The sequence below is a fragment of the Mesoplodon mirus genome, assembly GCF_964341445.2.
Source record: "Mesoplodon mirus genome assembly, chromosome: 11".
Lineage (NCBI taxonomy): Eukaryota > Metazoa > Chordata > Mammalia > Artiodactyla > Ziphiidae > Mesoplodon > Mesoplodon mirus.
In genome coordinates this window covers 88450076-88472855 of record NC_138987.1, presented here as the reverse complement: position 1 = coordinate 88472855, position 22780 = coordinate 88450076, and the positions used below count along the sequence as shown (strand labels likewise).

General features: G+C 36.2%; 1 protein-coding gene across 6 annotated transcripts in view; it reads left to right on the top strand.

Moving 5' to 3' along the window:
- The window catches only part of PIK3C2G (phosphatidylinositol-4-phosphate 3-kinase catalytic subunit type 2 gamma), a gene marked incomplete at its 5' end in the record, with an annotated part of 317069 nt that overhangs the window by 204657 nt on the left and 89632 nt on the right, over nt 1–22780 (top strand). For all 6 annotated transcript variants that reach the window (XM_082636498.1, XM_082636497.1, XM_082636496.1 and 3 more), the window contains 2 exons: nt 1599–1755; nt 9752–9861. In XM_082636498.1, coding sequence (XP_082492624.1) covers nt 1599–1755; nt 9752–9861 — 267 coding nt within the window. The remainder of the gene's footprint in view (nt 1–1598; nt 1756–9751; nt 9862–22780) is intronic.

Below are 22780 nucleotides of genomic sequence, written 5' to 3'. Positions count from 1 at the left end.
TGGTAACATCTGGTTTTTTTTCAGATTACCTTCTGAAAGAACTTGTCATTACATATCTTAGCTTTTCTTTTTTTTTTTTTTGAACTATAACTGACTTAACAGCATCATAATTAGTTTCATCTGTAGAACACAGTGATTCAATATTTTATACATTACAAAATGGTCACCATGATGTCTAGTTACCATCTGGCACCATACAGAATTATTACAATATTATTGACTGTATTCTCTATGCTATATATTACATCCCTGTGATTTATTTATTTTATAACAGGAAGTTTGTAACTCTTGATTTCCCTTACTTATTTCACTAATCCCCCCACCTCCCTCCCCTCTGGCAACCACCACTTTGTTCTCTGATTCTGAGCCTGTTTCTGTTTTGCTATGTTTGTTCATTTTGTTTTTTAAATGCTACATGTGAGTGAAACCATGTGGTATGTATGTCTCTGTCTGACTCATTTCATTTAGTGTAATATCCTCTAGGTCCATCCATGTTGTTGCAAATGGAAAGATTTCATTATTTTTTATGGTTGAATAATATTCCATTATATATACACCACGTCTTCTTTATCCATTCATCTATCGATAGACACTTAGGTTGCTTCCACATCTTGGGTATTGTAAATAATGCTCCCCAATTTGTTGAGCATTTGTACAATCATTACCTTGAACTCTTTATGGGATAGATTGCTTATCTCCACTTCCTAAGTTCTTCTGGGGTTTTGTTCCTTCTTTGGAACATATTTCTTTGTCTCCTCATTTTGCCTAATTCTCTGGTTATTTCTAAGTATTAGGCAAGTCGGTTATGTTTCCTGACCTTGGAGAAATGGCCTTATGTAGGAGATGTCCTATGGGGCCCAGCAGCACACTACCCTCTGGTCGGCAGAGCTGTATGCTCTAGGGGTGCCCTTTATGTGGGCTGAGTGGGCCCTTCTGTTGTGATGAGGCAGACTACTGTGGGTGCACAGGTAGTCAGGGCTGGTCCCCATCTCGTTGGCTGTCCAGCTCTGGCTCAAGAGGAGGCTGCCAACCGACTGGTGGGCAGGACAGGGTCCCAGTGGTGGCTGGCTGTGGGGTCCAAAAGGGGGATCCCGGGACTGATGTTGGCCCACTGTATCTTAGCTTTTGCCTGAAACTTTTTAACTAAAGGGTCAGCATACCATCTAAGGGAAAAAGAAAGGTTTTTTAAAAAAAAAAAGAAAAAAGCACCATGAGGTTAAATACATGATCTGTTCTATCATTTAAAAATTTAGCAATAAATATACTTTCTGTAAAATCACCTTAATTATTAATTTGGCCTTAAATTAATTTTAATGAATAATGTTCACATCAAATATAACTTGGAATTAACTATTTGAGCCAATATAGGTCAACTTCGTAAAATAACTTACCCTTCCTTCTCTGTTGCAGTTCAGCTACATTATTCAAAGTCTACACTTAGTAAGTTTCTCCAGCTGTCCTACAATGAATGAGGCTCATGCATTAGGGAGAAAATAACAAAAAATTTCAAATGGAAATAAGTTGTTGTCACTGCCTAATATAACCCTTCAAACCATTTCTCTTCCTGCTTATGGTTGGTGTTCTTTTTTGCTTTATAGGGACAGAGCCCCTTTTATTTTTACTTCAGAGATGGAGTACTTTATTACAGAGGGTGGGAAAAACCCACAGCATTTCCAAGATTTTGTGGAGCTTTGCTGTCGAGCTTATAATATTGTCAGAAGACACAGCCGCCTGCTCTTAAACCTGCTAGAAATGGTAAGTCCCTTGGGGAAATAACAGAAATAATAAGCTTCCTTTATGGCTCTCTTTCAGTAGTCTATCTTTTCTAATGGCTTGGAGTTCCCCAAAGAGCTATTCAAAACAGAATAGAATGAACAAACTAAAAGTACTATGGTACAGCTTATAAATACATTTCTTAATAATTCATAACATTTGTTCAGTTATTGTCTCAAACCTTTCTCTTCACAATAATATTTATGTATTCAGGGGTTATCTCAGTATATTTTGATTAAAGGTCAAGGACAGTAATTTAGAATATTATACCAATTGCACTGTGCTTTAGAATTTTTTCAAAAGTATTTTTAAAATACTATCTCATTTTCACATTATGGCAACCCAATGATGTAGAACAAGCAAGGATTTTTCCTGGTTCCCCTCCCAATCTCTGCCTTTGATCACTTGCTTATTTCCAGATTAAGAAACTGAGAGCCAAAAATGTAAGGTGACTTCCTAGCAACTTGACTCGAGGGTGGTACATTTACTACATTGAGTCTACTGAGTCATGGTCCTGGGTACTCTGTCGACCAACAGGGGAATTTTTTTTTTAACATCTTTATTGGAGTATAATTGCTTTACAATGGTGTGTTAGTTTCTGCTTTATAACAAAGTGAATCAGTTATACATATACATATGTTCCCATATCTCTTCCCTCTTGCATCTCCCTCCCTCCCACCCTCCCTATCCCACCCCTCTAGGTGGTCACGAAGCACTGAGCTGATCTCCCTGTGCTATGTGGCTGCTTCCCACTAGCTATCTATTTTACATTTGGTCGTGTATATATGTCCATGCCACTCTCTCACTTTGTCAGCTTACCCTTCCCCCTCCCCATATCCTCAAGTCCATTCTCTAGTAGGTCTGTGTCTTTATTTCTGTCTTGCCCCTAGGTTCTTCATGACCTTTTTTTTTCCTTAGATTCCATATATATGTGTTAGCATACGGTATTTGTTTTTCTCTTTCTGACTTACTTCACTCTGTATGACAGACTCTAGGTCCATCCACCTCACTACAAATAACTCAATTTCATTTCTTTTTATGGCTGAGTAATATTCCATTGTATATATGTGCCACATCTTCTTTATCCATTCATCTGTTGATGGACACTTAGGTTGCTTCCATGTCCTGGCTATTGTAAATAGAGCTGCAATGAACATTTTGGTACATGACTCTTTTTGAATTATGGTTTTCTCAGGGTATATGCCCAGTAGTGGGATTGCTGGGTCGTATGGTAGTTCTATTTGTAGTTTTTTAAGGAACCTCCATACCGTTCTCCATAGCGGCTGTACCAATTCACATTCCCACCAGCAGTGCAAGAGTGTTCCCTTTTCTCCACACCCTCTCCAGCATTTATTGTTTCTAGATTTTTTGATGATGGCCATTCTGACAGGTGTGAGATGATATCTCATTGTAGTTTTGATTTGCATTTCTCTAATGAGTAAAGATGTTGAGCATCCTTTCATGTGTTTGTTGGCAGTCTGTATATCTTCTGTGGAGAAATGTCTATTTAAGTCTTCTGCCCATTTTTGGATTGGGTTGTTTGTTTTTTTGATATTGAGCTGCGTGAGCTGCTTGTAAATTTTGGAGATTAATCCTTTGTCAGTTGCTTCATTTGTAAATATTTTCTCCCACTCTGAGGGTTGTCTTTTGGTCTTGTTTATGGTTTCCTTTGCTGTGCAAAAGCTTTGAAGTTTCATTAGGTCCCATGTGTTTATTTTTGTTTTTATTTCCATTTCTCTAGGAGGTGGGTCAAAAGGGATCTTGCTGTGATTTATGTCATAGAGTGTTCTGCCTATGTTCTCCTCTAAGAGTTTGATAGTGTCTGGCCTTACATTTAGGTCTTTAATCCATTTTGAGTTTATTTTTTTACACAGTGTTAGGGAGTGTTCTAATTTCATACTTTTACATATACCTGTCCAGTTTTCCCAGCACCACTTATTGAAGAGGCTGTCTTTTCTCCACTGTATATTCTTGCCTCCTTTATCAAAGATAAGGTGACCATACAACAGGGGACTTTTTAATGTTTCATTCCACTGTCCAGTGGACAGACCAGATAGTCAGGGTAAGAGGAGAAGGATCTGATAGACATATCTTCTGGGAGAAAAATGTGGTGGTTCCTCTGGGCACATGCATACACTAGTAATTGCAGCAAATTGTAGGAGAGAAATACATCTTTTGTAAATCAGCATGGTGTTTGGAGTCAATACAGTCATCAAAAATAACTGGTTTAGAGCCTTCAGATGACAATTCTACTAGATGCTGTTAAGGGCACAGACTTGGTGCAGGGCCTTCCTGGGTTTGAATTCTAGCTTGGCATTTTACTGGCTACATTCCTCAGGTATGTTACTTAACTCCAGTAGGACTCGTGTTTCCTCATCTATTAAATGAAGGTAATAGCATCTGCCTTGTAGGACTGATAAATGACCTAATAGTGAATACTTTGCATGAGCATTATGCTAAGTGCTTTATGTGTATTAACTGATTTACATTTCATAATAACCCTATTAGATAATTAATATAAACACTTAGCACAGTACCTGTCACATAGTAGAATCCAATTAATTTATTATACTAGAGCCTTGTTAACCTATAAGAGCACTGTCCATACAATATCCCCAAATCACTTGGTTATTTAAATTTAAGTTAATTAACATTGAATAAAATTTAAAATTCAGCTTCTAATTCTCACTAGCCACATTTCAAGTGCTCAGTAGCCACATCTGGCTCATGGTACCATATTGGACAGCACAGATATAAAACATTTCCATCATAGCAGAAAAGTTTTATTGGGTAATGCTAAATAAATGTTGACCTTGTTGCAGTGAAGATTTGATTTTGATCCTTGTTTCATTTTTCAAACAGCATATGCACCTGACTTCTTTCCTCTCTGTCTTGAAAAATATGGATTTCTAAATATACTATATACATGTAGTCCTTCATTTAGAAAGACACTTTGGTCACTTCACATGTAAACTGGATATATAAGGTCCTGCCCATCTCCAGAGTCTTCAAGTTGGCTTTCCAGTAACAGCCAATGATTCATATTGGTAGAATTTCATTCTATCTCCCAATTCTATTAGGTCATATTGCAATTATGAGATGGTTTATAGTTCATAATCTGCATTCATAACAAGGGTAAAAGCCTACAAAGACTGAGTCCATGACCTTGACTCCATTTCATAATAAATATCCAGGTAGTTATCAACTCTAATATCCTTTTGGGCTGTAGCAGGGTCTAACTCATGAATCCATGAGCTCTTGAGTACTTAATATGTGCCAGAGCTGTGGAGGATACATTAACATATGAGAACCAGTCGGTCTTAAAATTTTTAATTTAATAAGGAAGGTAAAATTCATGTACACAGGCAAATGAGGTATCCAGCGTTTCTAAATGTCTAAAATGCTGTAAATAACTGCATACTAGGAGTAAGTACCATATTCTAACAACAACTTCAACCAGTGACAGACGTTTCAAAAATAAACTCGAAGCAGAAAAGCACAAATATCGTTTCATACTCTTTCTCAGGTAACAGTAAAATTATGCTGAATGACAAGTAAGCATGTTAAAATAATGTGAAAGGACAGCTTTTTGGAAAAAAAAAAGATTGGTGGGCTTTTATGTTTTGTTTAATAAATGTTTCTACCTACCTAAAAAGAAAACTTTTAGCATGTGAGTCATCATGTATTAAATAGTCATTAAAGAGTTTGTATGATGTTATTTCATTTAAAAGAAGTAGATATATGGTATTTTAATCAAGTATTGAAATAATTTCTTATAAAGCAATATTAAAATCAGATGATGAAGGTTTCTGGTATATAGTGTTTGCAAAAAATTTCCCTATGTTTTAATTATTCAAGAATGACTTTTAGGCTAATGAAATTTTGGCAGTGAAGGGTACTAATTCAGATTAATCTTATAATCTTAGATTTAAACTTTTACAGAAATTGAAACAGAGATAAGCAACAATGTGGACCAATTAGACCAGTGAATAAATATATGTAAAACAGCAGTGTGTTATTATCTCTCTTTCTGGTTATTTACCTCTTGATTCTCTTCTCTTCACATTTTTTTCCTATGGGATTCTGTAGATAACCAAAGCATCAGTAAAGGTTTCAAGACCACACCTTCTCTGGTAGAGCTTCTTATAAAATAAAAACCAAATTTAAATTTACAAAAGATTATTTTCTACCTATGTGGGAAATCTATATTTCCCTCAATTCTCTCTCAAACTAACTCTTTTTGTGTTAACTTACTTAAAAAGAAGTTAATCTACTGTGCCATAACCTAGTTACAACTTGAGAAATACTTGATATGGGTCATAAATTCTACCTTCCATGAATGGTCACTAACAAAGGATTATGAGCCACAAGTGTTTGGTGAGTCTGCTATGGAGTTAATTGCTCAGCCTTGGTTGAGAGCAGCATGTTTCCACATATTCATAGTCCTTTTTGTTTACTCCTGGGGAAAATAATCCATGAAATTCCCATCTTGCTTAAAACCAAAACATTTGTAGAGAACAAAGAATGTTGCCAGCTGAATTCACTAACATAAAAGCCTGCATTTCATCAGCTTTTCTCTTATTAAAAAATCAATAGCAATTATTATTGAAGGCTCCCAAAGAACATAGGGACCATTCACCCAGTTTAAAATGTTTATCACACCCATTTTTATATCAGATATTTCCCAGCAGAAATCTTTCTAACTTCTCTACATGGTGGCAAAGAGTGTCTGCTTCTCTAAGCATAACTATCAAAATAGATTTGGACTTAGTAGGGGAAGAGCAGAAGTAAAAAAAAAAAAAAAAATTAATGTTCCTATTCTTTAAAAAAGAACTTATCTGTTTATTATCTGTACTAGCCACCCTTTCCCTTTCTTACTGCCCCAATTAAAGTTATAACCCATGTAATCTAAGCCAGGGAGGCACTTGAACCACATCTCTATGGGTCAGTGAACAGACCTGACTAAGTGGACCCAGGTATGAGGCCATCATACTCTGATGTGCAGAGTCACACCACTCAAAGCCTCCTCTCTAAGGAATGAAGCACATCAACAAGGGCAAAGTTAGCACTTGTTACCTTTAATCAGCCACATGAAAGGGAGAGAACTTGGGTTTGAAGCCATCTGCACTTGGCACCTGGTGTGTAGTGTTTGTGTGTGTGTGTGTGAGTAGGAAGGGATAAGTATAGGGTTTACTTCCCAAGGAAATGTTTGACAGAGTCCTAAATGAGCAGGTATGAATTCAGAATATCCAGAGAAACTAGAAAGCAATTCATATCTAGGGAAGAAGCTTGTTCATAGTAAATGGACAGTCATAGTGTGATAACGGGGGAAACTGCCACAATAAATACACACATGTCTCTAGAACTCTAAGTACAGAACTGATAAGATAAAACCTAATCTAGACTCTAGTTGCTGTTGGCAGTGTATCTCCCTATGTTTGATTTTAAGTTTATTATTTGGGGTTGAACTTGCTATCTATAGATTTTAAATGCCTGACAGATATATTTTCATTCATTCGCTCATGCAATCATTATTTCACAGACATTCATTAAGTTTAACTACTTAAAAAGCACCACATTAGCAATTTAGGCAATTCAACATGGAATAAAACCCGAATTTATGTTCTCAAAGAACTTAAAATCTAACGTGACGAACATACACATGACAAAACGAAGTTAAAGCTAGGCAGAAATAAATACTATGAAAGACAGGTAACCAAAATAGGATTACTGTACAAAGAAAGCAAGTTATAAAATCTTATCAAGAGTATCTGTGATGCTTTCAAGGAGGAAGACGTATTTGAAATGAGCCTTCAAAAAGAATTTCAATAGACAAGGAAGGAGAGGAAAGGGATCCTGGCTGAAAGACAAGTATAAGTGTCTGTGGAGGCTTAAAGAGTGTGGGCATGACATGTGTGGGAAATGGGGGGAATCAAGTGCACCCAGGCTGTGGCACAGATGGAGACCTATGTAGACGGTGAGGTTGAAGTAATAGGTCGCAGGTAGATTAAGAAAGTTATTTAGAACAGAATGAACATTTTGGACTTTATATATAGTCACCTGAGAACCTAGAAGTTTCTTTGTTTTTGATGAAGGGAGTACCATCATCTAGCTTGGATTTTAGACAAATAACTCAGAAATTATGTAATTAGAGAAGTAGCAATTGAAGAACTAGAAAAGGGCTATTCAAGTTATCTAAGCCAATGAAGATGAGGAGCTGAACTAGGACAATAATTGCAGTGGAAAAGGGAATGAATACATGAGACTGTTGAGAGGGTTTTTATAGAATTAAGTAATTGACATTGGGAATCAAGAAAAAGAGAATCAAAGAAGATATGAATTTCTTGTTATTTGGGCAATGATGGCAGTGAAATATGAAACAGGAAAAAGGAGGAAGAGTTTATGGGAGAAGAAAATTTACTCATATTTAGATATCATGAATCTGATATCATCCATTGGAAAGACATCCATGAGGAAAGACAGCTGACAACTTCCCAAGACTACCTAATCCATTCCCATGGTTTCAATTACTATCTGCGTGCTAATGACTCCCAAATCTATACTCATGCTTTAGACCCCACCCAGCCCTCCAAATATATCCAATCACCCAGTTTTCTCAATTCTACTTCCTACGTATATTTAAAATCTAATAACTTTTCTTCATTCCTAAACAGTCTACTAGTCCAGCCTCTTATTTGGCTGCACTTTCATCTATTTTTCACATATAACCATGATGATCTTTCTCAAACACAATTCATTCTTTTAATGCTCATTTTAAAACACTAAAAGAACTTTCCTTGCCATTGGGACAAAGTACAAAACCTTTCCGATTGCTAAAACGTCCTGCACTACTTGCCTTTTCAGCCCCATCTCTTGTCGCTCACCCACAGCATACCTAATGTTCCAAAAAGCTATCCTGGATCTCTTCTGCAAACAAATGGAAGGTATCTTGCTCTCCTCTGTCCACCTATATATGCTATCCCCTCAGTCTGGGTGGGAAGAGTAGGAAAGGAAAACAGTTTCAAACCCATTTTTCTCATTTGAACTTCATCAAGTCAATCACAACTTCACCCATTCTCCATTGCTGTATTCTCAGTTTATCTATTCTTTTTAGGATCAACAGCATTGTTCTTAACTTCCCACTGCTGTAAAAGTGCCTCTGTTCCCAGAGTAAGAAATAACTTATTTTAGTCATGAGATACACTGATAATATTCTTTTTTTCCTCAGAGTTCAAATTTATCTCAGAAAGATCTATTTTTTTCCTAAGATGTTTGCCTATAAGTAAAGAGAATATTATCCCTTCAATCTACACTGTAATTTAAGGGAAGTATTTTTCCAAAGTTTGGCAGAAAAAATACCTGAGCCTTTGTACAATTTAATCTTTAACTGTTTCATTGTTTTAATAACTTTTAGTAAATTCAGTCACCGCTTAACTAGGGAAAATTGTGTTCTTGTAGTATGAGTCATAGAGTCATGAAAGAACATAAGATTAAAAAGCAAAGGAATGGAGCCTAAGATTAAGAACCAGAAAGACAAGTTTTATTCTCTGTCTTTACACACCATTTGACCTGGACACTTCACTTACAGGTTTTAGGACATTAAGTTTTTCTTCTTGAAAATAGGTATTGTGATATAATTTTTGTGTTATAATTTATATGTATAGAGCTCTTTCTTAGTCATTAGCATTTGATCCTCCCAGAACATGTTGGATATCTTTTTTTGATATTTTTATATCCACTTTAAAAATGTGAAAATAGAGGTTCAAACAGATTAAGAGACTTTTTAAAGATCACTTAGATTTTAAATGATGGGTCCAGAAATTCTGACATTAGAGCTCTTATTATTTCTGTTTTCCCATGCTGAGTATGTCTCTTCAACAAGAAGACAAGATGGAGATTTGATTTACATTTATTCTGAGGTTTTTTGTTTCTGTTTTATTTATCTTGTTTTGTTTGTGTGTTTGCTTGTGTTTCTAAGATGCTACATGCAGGATTGCCTGAGCTAAGTGGAATCCAAGACCTGAAATATGTGTATAATAACCTTCGTCCACAAGACACAGACCTGGAAGCGACAAGTCATTTTACCAAGTAAGATTAGCAGTGAATGTGTGAGTATGCATGAATACAGACACATGTTTCACATTTGAGATGATTTTAGGGTGAACAGTCATTGGTATGAAGCTGTCATTTCTACAAAAGTTTGTGTCTGTTTCCCAAGGGATAGAAAAGGAGCAATGTGAATGTCTAGCAGAAGGCCTGAGTCAGTGTTTCTGTAGCAAGCTATTGTTTGCTAACCAGCCTCCTCATATAATACATTACTCAATAAGAGGTCATTGAAAAGAGCAAGAGCTGACATAAATAAATTGGCTGTTCTACTTGAACTATGTCCAGAAAAACAATTTGGAAAAAAGAGATTTATGATGAGATATGGACTCACTAATTTCACTTTTGTTTCTGAAATTCTAATTTCATCTCTATAATGATACAAATATTGGAATATTTGGTGACTATCTTCTATTTTTAATACAGTTTTTATTAAGCAAGTCTAGGGCAACACTAGCGTACATCAAGTTCAGAGTCTGGGCACAGCACAGTGTTGGTCGGTTAGACTCAAAATTATTGTCAGAAGGGTGGTGCATTTTATAATATAAGATTCTTTTGAACTTCAGTTTTTGAATGGATAGCACAATTGCTAGCAAATTTTAGATGCTCAATAAATGTTAGCTGTAACTATTATCCTAGTAAATATTTTAAGTAGAGAAATACAGTGCTCTTTCCTATAATTTCTTGATATTGAAACTTATTTGAGTCTAATTTTTAATTTTTCTAATATTTTTAACTGGAAATTTGGAAACACAAATTGTATTTTTTAATAGATATATGCTCTGTCCTTTTGAAGAAAACAGTACTTACAGTTCCCACACAGGTATTACTTTTCTCTCCTTTTTCCAGAATATATAGTGCAGAATCTTTCTCCATTCCAAGGGAGTCAGGGGAGTTCATGCGGATGCATGTCCTAAACACTTGGAGAATTTCACTTTTGCAAGGAATCTCTGTTTCATGAACTTGAATGTATAGGCTGCTCTTGTGGTTGAGTAGAAGCAATATGACAGAATCACAGAATATTAGAGCTGGAAGAGCCCTTATAGTTAATTTATTCTGAAAATAAATATGCAAACTAGAAAACCGAGATCCAAAGAATTAAGAGGCTTGCCCATGATTAAAAGAAGTAGTAAGAAATAGAGCTAGGACTAGGGCCCAAAGCTAAGACTTTGATCGCATGCTCTAGGGTTTTTTCAACATTTACCATTGGAAAGTATATATGATTAAGGAACTCCAGGCAGAGCCCCTGCCAAAAATATTCCTTCCTGCTATCTGGTTTGTTTCTGAAATTCTACCATTAGAAATTCTTTCGGTGAGTCTGGTAGGTTTTTTGAGTCTTGAAAATGCCCTTTACTAGTAAAGTTACCTCTGAAAGAAGCTTTTGTTTATATCCACTTAGAAAACTACAAATATTAGTTGACAACTGTCTGTGGCCAAAGACTCTCGCTTGAAGACTGGCAGAAGTGTTTCAGATCCTTGGTTTCAAGGATGAGGGACTCTCAAGTTGCCTCAACTAATGGGGACAAGGGACTTGTATGAGAAATCCCAAGGAAGGGCTGACAGCCTACCTCAGGAAAAGAAGAAGGACATCTCTCACAGAGCCTGGAAGGTCCTTCGGAGTTCAAGAGAGCTCTGGGGATCTCATGAGTAGGAATCAGCCTTTCAGTCTAGCTGCCATCCCTTGTCCAGTTAACTATACCCGAGGTGGGTGGGTTAACATGGTACCAAAAATAGTCCCCTCAGGCTATCCCATCAGGGTCGGACTGGGATGCCTTTCTTTATAGTGGGCGGCAGTAAGGCAGGCACAATTATTGACATGTCATTGAGACAGGGTGGGGAGATAGGGGAGGAGCATAGAGAGGGCCAGGAAAGGTGGAGGTTGAAAACGTGATTGGGCTGCAACCTGTGTTTGATATGTCATTGCTTGAACAAAGCAGTTATAGTGCTGCAGTTCACAAATTATCCCTCCTACAATTTAAAACTAAAGGAAAAAACTATATATTGGATTAAAAAAGCTCTTTCAGGCCACAGCCACAGGAAAAAGGTAAATAGGCTTTATTTGTCTGCCAGAGTCCCATCCCTCCACATTATTACTGAATTACATACTGTCTAGTATATCACCTGTGTAAATATGCTTGTTGGTTATATCAGTATGTCCCAAGTAAAGCAGGGGACATAGTCCCACTTCCCCACTTCCAAAAGTCCAAAAGTATCTGAATGTGAAACAAGTTCTAGTCCCTTAAAATATATTTAAAAGTTTAATTTAACAGAAAATACAACTTAAACATGAAACATTTACGTGTATAGAAGTCATATAACAATGGCTAACATTTAATACAGTGCTTCTTGTATTTCAAGCCTTACTCTAAGTACTTTTCATACAGTAACTAATTTAATCATCATAACAAGCCTATGAGGTAATATCACTTTTATCTACATTTTTAGATTAGGAAATTGAGACCCCAGAGAAATAAAATGATTTACCAGAGGATACAGCCAGCAGGAGACAAAGCCACAGTTCGAATCCAGGAGTCATGCTCCAGAGTGTGGGGTCTTAAATTCTACCCTGTGTGCTCAAGTCCACCCCTCCCATATGCAGGCTTCCGCGGATGTGCTGCTTCATAATTCAGACCACAGTTTTCTCAAGGTTCCTCAGAGCCCATGTTAGCTGCAGTTTCACCAAGGTGACCCTATAACCTTCCTTGGGCACTAATCCTCATTCCTGAATAACCTGAGCCTTGGTGGACAGAGTCCCTTCCCAGAACTATTATCTCTGTGCTACCACCAAGTGTCCCCTGGGTGTTTGGTTCAGGATCTGCTATCACGACTGCCCTGGGAGACCCCCATGGGATAATTTGACTAATGATGCCAAAGACGTCACCTTCTTTCTTTTTTCTGTTTTGGCCCATTACCAGGTGCCTTGAACATCTCTATATTGTTTTCCACTTTTCTTTTCAGAGAAATCTCCCATGAGACTCACCCTACCATTTATTTCCAAGAGCCTGTCTCAGTAGTATCCTTTATCCTAAAATCTCAATTATGTACCTTTATTTTTTAGATATGATTTAATATGTTTTGAGATTTCCTTTTCAATTCTTCTCTAAGTTCCTTGGTCAGCATATGTAGATCAAATGTTGAGGATCTTTTCTATCACACATTCCATCCAGCACTTTGAAGAACCTATTATCGAGGTTCAAGAAGCCTCAGTTGAATGTGACTGTGATTCTTTACCATTTAAAAAAGTTACTTAAACTCCCTGTTATTTAGATATTTAAAATTCTAAAGAAAATCATACAGTATTTCTTTTGTTAATACCTAAACAATGTATAGAGTGAATTTATAAAAGTAGGCTGCTGAATTAAAAATAATAAGGGAGCCTTAAAAATTATGTGCACTTGTTTACTTTTTTGTGTAAACAATACTGTTACCTTAAGCTATGTTCTCTGACATTATATGGATATCAAAACTTAAGGAAAAACTTGAAGTGTAGATGTTAGTGCACATAATTTACCATAAAAGAAATCAAGTTCATTAATGGATCCAACGTTGGTCTTGGTGCTTCAATGAGTGTCATTAACTCGGATATACTTTTGAGAGGCCCTGTATATTTAAATACCTTGTTCTCTTTGTTCTGAAAAGCTAACAGTGTTTCATGCCACTTTTTATTCGGATACTACTAAGATACAGATAAAAATAAGATGGAAATCCACCTACTCCCACCACCGCCACTAAGCTCACAGATCTGGGTCATGAATGACTAAGCCATCTGAGACACAGCATGTGTGGATGGATACCTTAAGTGCCCTAGTCCTGACCACAGTATTAGCATTAAGAGGCTGCCCCTCTTGACCCTGTTTGAGACTTGAAAGAAATAAATGGCTTTTCCTGCGTCTCTGAGGGAGTCCTCTATTTATGAACAATACAGGATCTTACTTCACTCTTGGGTATTCACATTCTGGGTTAAGAGCTGATCATAAGAGTTTCAGAGGATGCTGTACTCTGCATGGCATTAGAAAATTATATTACAATGAATGGCATGTAGAGAAAAATGAAAATAAAATTGGTTTACTGGACACAAAGGTTTTTCACATCATTGCCAACTCCTCTCTCTGCTTCCCTTACTTTTTTTACTCCCCTTGCAACTGAGTTCTGTTGAATAGAGTCAAGAAAGTATCATGACTCAGTCCCTGCAAATTGATATTATCATGTAATATCTCTGCCGAGCCCACTGCTAGGCAACAAAGGCAACCACATATTAAAATGCCGTCCAAATGGGTTATTTCAGAATTTTCAGTCACTCTCACACCTTGGGTTAGCTGTCTTTAGAAACAGATAACCTATTTCACAGACCAGTCTTGGATCATTAAGCCTAAATTTCCTGGCCTACCTCCCCTCCCACATGCAGATTATGCTTTTTACTTTACCCATTTCCTCCTCCGGAAATGTGAGAAGAAATTTTCCATGTATTCCCATATATTCCATTTGGCCTGCCAGGCAGTTTCTTTGGGTTAGTAAGTGTAAGATCCCCTGCTCTTCAGCTAAAGAGAAGAGCAGCTTGAAGACAGCTTGAAGCAAAACAAAACTCCAAACTTCAGAATAACAAATTATTTGCATTAGTGAAGTATTTTGATAGCAAGAACTAGATTCTATCTGGTATCCTTGGGGAAAATGGTATACGTGGACTCAAACTGTAACCTAACAAATTCCAGAAACCAATGTGGCCTGGCCAGTTTCTAAAGGAAATGAAGACCTTCTCCTCTGCTTATCTCTACCTATCATATTCTACTTCTTTTTGCCTACTGGCCAGTATTCTCTAATATAAATTCCAGAGAGAGACAGTCTAATTGACTTAACTGGTTGCCTTTGACCCTACTGGACAGGGTCCTTCATGCCAAGCCATCATGGATTCTGTTGCCCATCCTTATTCTTAACATGGGCCACCCCTTCACAAAGAACAGCCTGGAGCTTCTTCTCTGAACTTTGAGCTTTAGAAAGAACAGTCTTAATTATGAGGGGCCATCGGGAAGAGCAGGCACAGTGACTGTCCCAACAAGTACAACTGTGAAGCTGCTGAAAATGTTGATAGCATCCAGAGAGAGTGCTTCTGGACTTCACAAAGACAGGAGTCAGAGTCTCTGAGCCACCTAGAGTGTGCAGACACAATGCCAGAAATTCCCAGTTTTCCCTGCATTCCTTCTTGTTTATTTCTCGCGGCTATAGGGTGAGACAAGACTCTTTATGCTCAAATGTCTCAAAACATAATTCAATGGCTTTCTATCTGGTTTCTCTTCAGAATTGAGAAACAGAGTATAGGACAGGAATGCAGATCCCTGGGTTCTTTTATCATTAAAGTTTCTTGATTTTTTTTTAGTACTTTTCAAGTTGTCATCTCATGGATTGTTGTAATTCCATAAATATGGGTCAAAGTTTTTCTTTGCCTTAGCTTAACCGTTGATACCTACAGAAATAAATACAAGAAAAAACAAACAAAAAAACAGAACCTAGAGGAACTAACAATCATGACGTCCAACTTTCCTTAAATGAAGAAAGCAGATTCAAAGGGAAAGTTAAAATAAGTGGCATTTCTCCTTTCATTGTGATAGTTTCCCATTTAAAAAAATTTCATTATAAGCACTAATCTGAACTAAATTGACTTTTTAAACTACATTTTTAAAACTGCAGATATGACAGCTTTTACAATACATCAATAAAATAAGGTAGCTTTTGGAGGGGAGGTAAGGATAGAAGCCTGAAATGTCATTTCACTGGCATAGTACTTATACATAGTAAGACCAGCCCATCAATATTTCCCTACTTTCTTTATTCCATTTGCTCTGATTTTGCTAAATTTTATAAGGAGCCTCCATAAGAAAGTGTAGGAATTACTTATTGTATTCAAAGCCATGGAGCCTGGAATTCTTGTTTGTATGTAGTTAGGGGCCTGTGATGACATTTGCATAAGACTTCCTGACCTTGTAGATGAATTATGAAGACTTGAAACTTCAACTTGGAAAACAGCAAAATCTTTCATTTTTTAAGCCAAGTTCTAAACTATGAAGCAGGAGAAAAAGTGAAAAGAAAAGCGAAAAAGATAAGAAACTCTAAAATTGCCTCTTGTTTTAATCCCTAACATCTCTTTCAAAAAGATTTGAAAGAGGATTTCAAAAGAGTTTACCACAAGTCAGTTTCCACAGAACCATAAATCTGTACATGTGTTTTCCTTTGTATCTCTCTATCTGTAGTTTACTACCTTTTGGGCTCATATATATATTCATTTTTTTACTTATTTGGTAGTAAGCTTTCTGAAATAATATTTGCATAATATTATTCTATTTCCAATAGCTTTTTATATGTTACTTCCTTTGATTCTATCGATAATCCCAGGGAATGGCATGGTCTAGTCATCAACTATGTTTCCTAGATGAAACGATTGAAAGCTAATTGAATTTCTTGGATCACGGGCAGAACTGATGAGTTCAAAAGAGAACAAAATTGATTTCTTGCATAATGGGTGCTGTTCCCAGGACCCTAAACAAAATCATACGGAAAAAAAAAAGTCCTACGTACAAAACTCATAATCTCAGATAGTATAGATGTTCTTTAACTGTAGTGTCTTTGGATTAGTTGAAAGAAAATAGTAAAAAAAATCTAAATGCTTAAAGTTGTGTTTCCCAAATTAAGGTACCATGCCATCAAAGCTACAAGGATTAACATGAGATACACTTTTTTAGTATCTTTTATTTAAAAGGTTAGAACATGAAGCTTAAATTTTTGTCTTCACACAAATGTACATACATGTTACGTAAATATGCAACCAAATTCATCAAGTGCTCTCTTTTCCATGTCAGACAACCTTGAATTTTTTTAAATAAAAGTGCATAGAGAGGAACTTTTTAAAAAATTGTGTACCAAGACGGCATCAGCAATGATTATTCATTGAATTCATTTAAAATGTTAATTTTTTGGTTAAAAAATATTTTGAGTACTTCTGAATGCTTATTGGTCCAATATAAATTTGTAACAAAATAGAAATTATCTTGATAGCATATTTTATTGGTTTAGCTATGAGAAAGTGCTGGTCAGATATATTATAGATTACAAATTCAACACTGAACCATTATTTTTCTTGATGGAATAAAAGAAATTATGACAAAGTTGTATTAATTCACTGTTCCCTCTGAATAGTTAAGAATGACTCTCAGAGCTAGACACTCAGTAACTCCAATACAAAAAAGAAAAGGAAAAGTAATGTCTTCTTTACATGTGCCAAAATCACTGCAGCAAAAATGAAGTTTGAGAGTTAGATGAAGGAAATTTGTTCATGGGGAGTGTGAGTCACTTGAAACTCTTCTATTTATATGTGATAAAATTACAGTGTCATTGGTAAAATAAGAACATTCTCATGCAAATTCCTTCACAGAAAAAGTCACTTGAGAAATATTTCCCTGCGACTCTTAAAGAGACTGACCAGTGAAATAGGTCAGTGTTCTATCAAACCGCAAAATGATATCAACGACTTCAGCAACAGAAATATGCTCTTGTTGAAATTCCCGTCAAGGGTTGCCCGAGAACCTTCTCTTGATCGCCACTCCACACATTTAGGCATCTCTCTTCAATGGTTACTCTGATGTAGCTCATGAAGCAGTTAGAAATGTTTGCCAATTATACTCTAAGGTGTTTAAAAAAAAAAGATAAGAAACGTTTGCCATTTGTAGTCGCATATTAATATACATGTGAATTTAAAAAATATAATATTTAACCTGAGGAAACAAATCTGCCTATAGGCTAAACCTGACGTGAAAGATTCGACCTCCTGGATTTAACCCAGTTTTCTGAGACTGATAAACTCCATTGCCCATTCACACACACATAGCTAGGAAACCTATTAATAGCAGTTGTTTCTGATGATAAGCAATTTAAAATATTTGTATCCTATAAAAAGGTACATCTGTTCTGAAGTAGAATAGAATTTGTACACATGTTTAAGATGGGACCTATGGCTTAAGAAATTTTATCTTAATATATGCCCCTTTGGACTGTGTTCCCTAGATGCAAGAAATACTGTTAATTTATTTTTCTGCCTAAGGGTTATTCCTATGTAAAAATTAAAGGATCGTTGTTTTAGTGCCTTTGTTCCACCTGGGAATTCCATACTCATTTATTGGCTTATTTCTCACTTAAAGACAAAGTTGGAAGACTGTTCATTATAAATAATCCACAATGAGAGCAAAGACTTTCTAAATGTGTTCGAATTTTTCCTTGCTACTTTCTAAATGATGTCACCTTTGGTATGCATTTAACCTCTCGAGGTCTTTTTCTTATCTGTTGCCAAAATAATTTTACTGCTCACCTCTAAAGATGAAAAGATTAACATAAGGCATTTAGTGCAGTGCCTGCCAAAGGATATATACTCCCTGAGGGCAGAAATCTGATTTCTCTCCTTCACCTCTATGTCCCAGTACAAAGAACAGTGCCTAGCAGGAAGTTAGAAGTGTTTATCGAGACTGCCTGGGGGATTTCCTTAGGAAATTTGAGAGCTGCATCCTTCTAGATGCTGCTTTGGATTTATAACATAAGGATACTCCAAAGCATAATCCAGCTGAAGCTGCCATTAAAATAGATAAATCAGAGAGCTGCCACTTGGATAAATCAGATCCTCATAGAGGCCTGAAACTTACTGCTCTCAGGTCCACAATCCTAAATTGGGTCATATTTAGCAACATTATTTTAACTGACCTGTTAAATCTGCCACTTGAGAAACTGGAGATGCATTTAGATGAAAGTCTGCTTTAAAACTCTAAGTTTATCATAAAAGTTCATCCTTCATTTCCAGTCTTCTTGCATCTTAACTGCTGGGCAATGTTAAGAATAAGGCCTAGGGCCTCCCTGGTGGCGCAGTGGTTGAGAGTCCGCCTGCCGATGCAGGGGATACGGGTTCGTGCCCCGGTCTGGGAGGATCCCATATGCCGCGGAGCGGCTGGGCCCGTGAGCCATGGCCGCTGGGCCTGCGCGTCCGGAGCCTGTGCTCCGCAGCGGGAGAGGCCACAACAGTGAGAGGCCCGCATACCGCAAAAAGAAAAAAAAAAAAGAAAAAAAAAAAAAAGAATAAGGCCTAGACATAGTTGAGATTATGTGAGTGTGAGTACATCAGAACTTAAGATTTATGGTTCATAAGCCTATCTTCATGAAAAGTGAGTACATGCTATCATCCTAGAGCTTTCCACCTCAACACATAAAATATGCTCAGTAACTATTTGTTGAATGAGTGAGAGAATGGTAGGGTCTCTGTAAATCATGATTAGTATTATACTCTTACTGCTATTATTACCTTCATGTCTTTGAACTACTGATGAAGAAAGAAATTAATGTTTTATACTGCACTACGTACCCATAAATTCATAAAGTCAAAGGACATCTTTAAAAATAATGAACACTGTGGAAATGAATAATGATCAGGGTCATATTTTAACATTCTTAGCAAACTTTTTCCAATATTGATGTATAATAATGGAAATTTTTGGATTTTTTTTTAAGTCTAATACCAGAACAAGATAAATGGGCTTGAAGTTTTATAAAAATGAGGGGGAAATTATTAAACATTATTGAACTACATTTTTAACTTTGAGGACATGGCTGATTTGTTGTAAAGAAGGCATTGCTTGGTAACTTTGATAGATGCCAAGCAAGAAAAGCAGTGTTTGATTACATTCAACATCTGTTCCTCATGGAAATATTTTAGTAAGCTCAGAATAGAAGGAAACTTAGATAAACATACTTTTTTAAGTGAAAAATTATAAGCATTCCCATTAATGTCAGGAAAAATATAATAATGCCTCTATCTTGTTAGTAAAGCTCTATATTTAAGCTTTGTTATATTGTTATTTTCCACTTGAATAAGAAAACAAATAAAACAGTTCCATATAATTTTTTTTTAATTTTTGAAATAAGAATTTAGTACAGTAAGTTGTTACAAGATAAACATTCAAGACTCAGTGATGAAAAATTAGAGAGGCAATATTATATGATCACCTAAATAGATACAGAAAATTCAGTTACTAAAATTTAGAATCACTCATTATTTTAAAACTCTCTAGAAATAGAAAGGAATATCCTTAAACCTGTAGCTAAAAACCTACAGAAAACATTATACTTAGTGGTAAAACATTAAAAGCCTTTCCTCTGTAATCAAACAAACGAAAAATGCCTGCTATCACCACTTCCATTTAACATTGAACTGGAGGTCTTAGCAGTGCAAAGGGTGACAGAAAACTCTGTCATTATTTGCAGATAACATGACTGTGTCCATGCAAATTTCAAAAGAATATACAGTGTATTGTTAGAATTAATGACTTAAAAATCTACTCATGGGCCTCCCTGGTGGCGCAGTGGTTGGGAGTCCGCCTGCCGATGCAGGGGATGCGGGTTCGTGCCCCGGTTTGGGAGGATCCCATATGCCGCGGAGCGGCTGGGCCCGTGAGCCATGGCCGCTGGGCCTGCGCGTCCGGAGCCTGTGCTCCGCAACGGGAGAGGCCACGACAGTGAGAGGCCCGCATACCGCAAAAAGAAAAAAAAAAAAAATCTACTCATATATTAACAAATATTAGTTAAAATAAAATTTAGAAAAAGCTAGAATTTACAATTCACAATAAATCCAACAAAAGATATGGAAAACAGCCACAGAAAAAAATTTTTAAATTATACAGAAAGATGTAAAATAAGACCCAACTAAATGTAGAAATATGCCATGTTTAGTGGTTGCGTATCTCAATACTGCAGAGATGTTGATTCTCCCCAAATTAATTTATAGTTTAATGAAATGTCACACAAATACTTACACATTTATTTTGTGTATTGGTAAGCTTGATAAGGTGATTCTAAAATATATTTGGGAGGTCAAAGGACCTAAAATCATGGGAAAAAACACCTGAAAAAGAACAAGGTAAAAGAATTTTCAAGATTTATTATAAGTTCTTGCTATTTAAGAAAGTGTTGTATTAACACAGAGATAGACAAATTGAAGGGTACAACAGAACGAAGAGGCCAGAAACAAGCCTATGTTTATACATACCCTTGGTACTGGACAAAGTTGAATCAGTAAGGAAAGAATGGTGTTTGCAATGAAAAAACAAAATTGGTTAAATTAATCATTGTACATCTATACTTCCAGATAGATCATTAAAAAAAAAATAAGTTAACTCTGTTTTCTGAAGTAGATTGTTCATTCAACATATATTTTGGGACCACTTACTATGCATGAGTTACTATAAAGTTTTTCTTCCAGAACATATTACTAAGTTAAAAAAGCAAATTACAACATTTCATGTAATTGTGATTTTTGAATCCTGTCTTTTTTACTTCCATCTCACACAACTTCAAAATTCTTAAAGAATCATGCTCCCTTTATCTGTCTGTTTCCCTTCTTCCACTCCTCACTCTGTCAGCCACTCTGCTGTTCTTTGCTGTCTGTTAATCACCAGTCATCCATCTACCTCTGAGCTTCTGGATGAGCTGTTGTTTCTTCTTAGAATTTCCTCTATCAGAAATTTCCATGGCCTATGCTCTTGGCAACTTAAGGTTTTTGTCAAATCATTCAACTCATCTTTTTAGTGAGACTATCCCTGACCATCCTACTTAAAATTGCAACACTGTTCCCTACCCCATATTCCCTCTCCCCAATTTCTATTTTAGTTTCCTCTATGGTATATATTTCTTTCTCAAATCCTATATTTTTACATGTCTATTTCATTATGGTCTGAATTCCACATTATATAATCTCTCTAAGGGGAGACATTTCTGTCTGTTTTTGTTTTCATTGCTACATCCCAACATGCACCTGGCATGTAACAGGGGTAAGAATAGTGTGACTGGCTGTGTGTCTGTTGGTTTGTGCAAGTGTATAGAGAAAGCTCAAAAGAATACTACCAGATTGTTCATAGTAATTATTTTGGGGGAGGAGAGTGACAACGGAACATGGATGAAGGGAACTTTTCACATTTTACTTAATATTTTACTGTATGGCTTGAATTATATATTATTTTTTTAAAAATCAAGTTTTTTAGTGTCCCTGGAATTTCTTCCATAAAACAGATCAAACAGGATAGCAAAACCCCAAAACTACAGGCAACATCTACAACAAAACTAAGTAACAAGGTATTCCTAAGAACCCTAAAATACAAGCAGATGGGGCAAATCAAGTTACAAGAATTTTGTAACAGCATCTTATGGGAGGAAGCTAAGGAAGCAACATGTTATCTGATTGAACTGAGAACAGGACTCCACAGAGCCCACAGGTACTCACTGGAAACCTGAGCGGGCCCATTTGATAAGCTATTTAGCAGCTGAAACTGGGAAGGATTTTTACACACTTCAATTCACAAGGAAGGACAAAGGTTCCATGGCAAATCTGAAAAGGTTGGAGAAGGCTATAAACTCTCAAAGGTAACTGGTGATTCCTCCCTAGAAAAAGTCCTATGCTGAAGAGAAACTGCTGGAACTATAATCCAAATGAAAGGAGAAAGATCATAGGAGCAAAGGAAAACCACAATCCAGAAAAAATTGGGGCAAAGAGAGAAGCCAAAGAGGAATATCTCAGAAAGTATGAAACAGTGTTTTTACCACTGTGATAGCAACAGAAAAGAAAGCTTCAGACCCTTGAAAACCCTCTACTCCTTCCTGAAAGTTTAATTTTATATTAAAATGAGTAAGCAAAATGGATCATATCTGAACGTCATACAGAACTATAATTACAAAAAAGAAATAAGATGCAAAATAAAATCTCTTCAATGAAAATATGCCAGAAAGACATTCCTAACAAGGGATAAACTGTATCCTTACATTACAAATTGATCTAAAAGAAATTAAGAAAATGATAAAAAATATGCTGGAACAATATAGATTACAATTA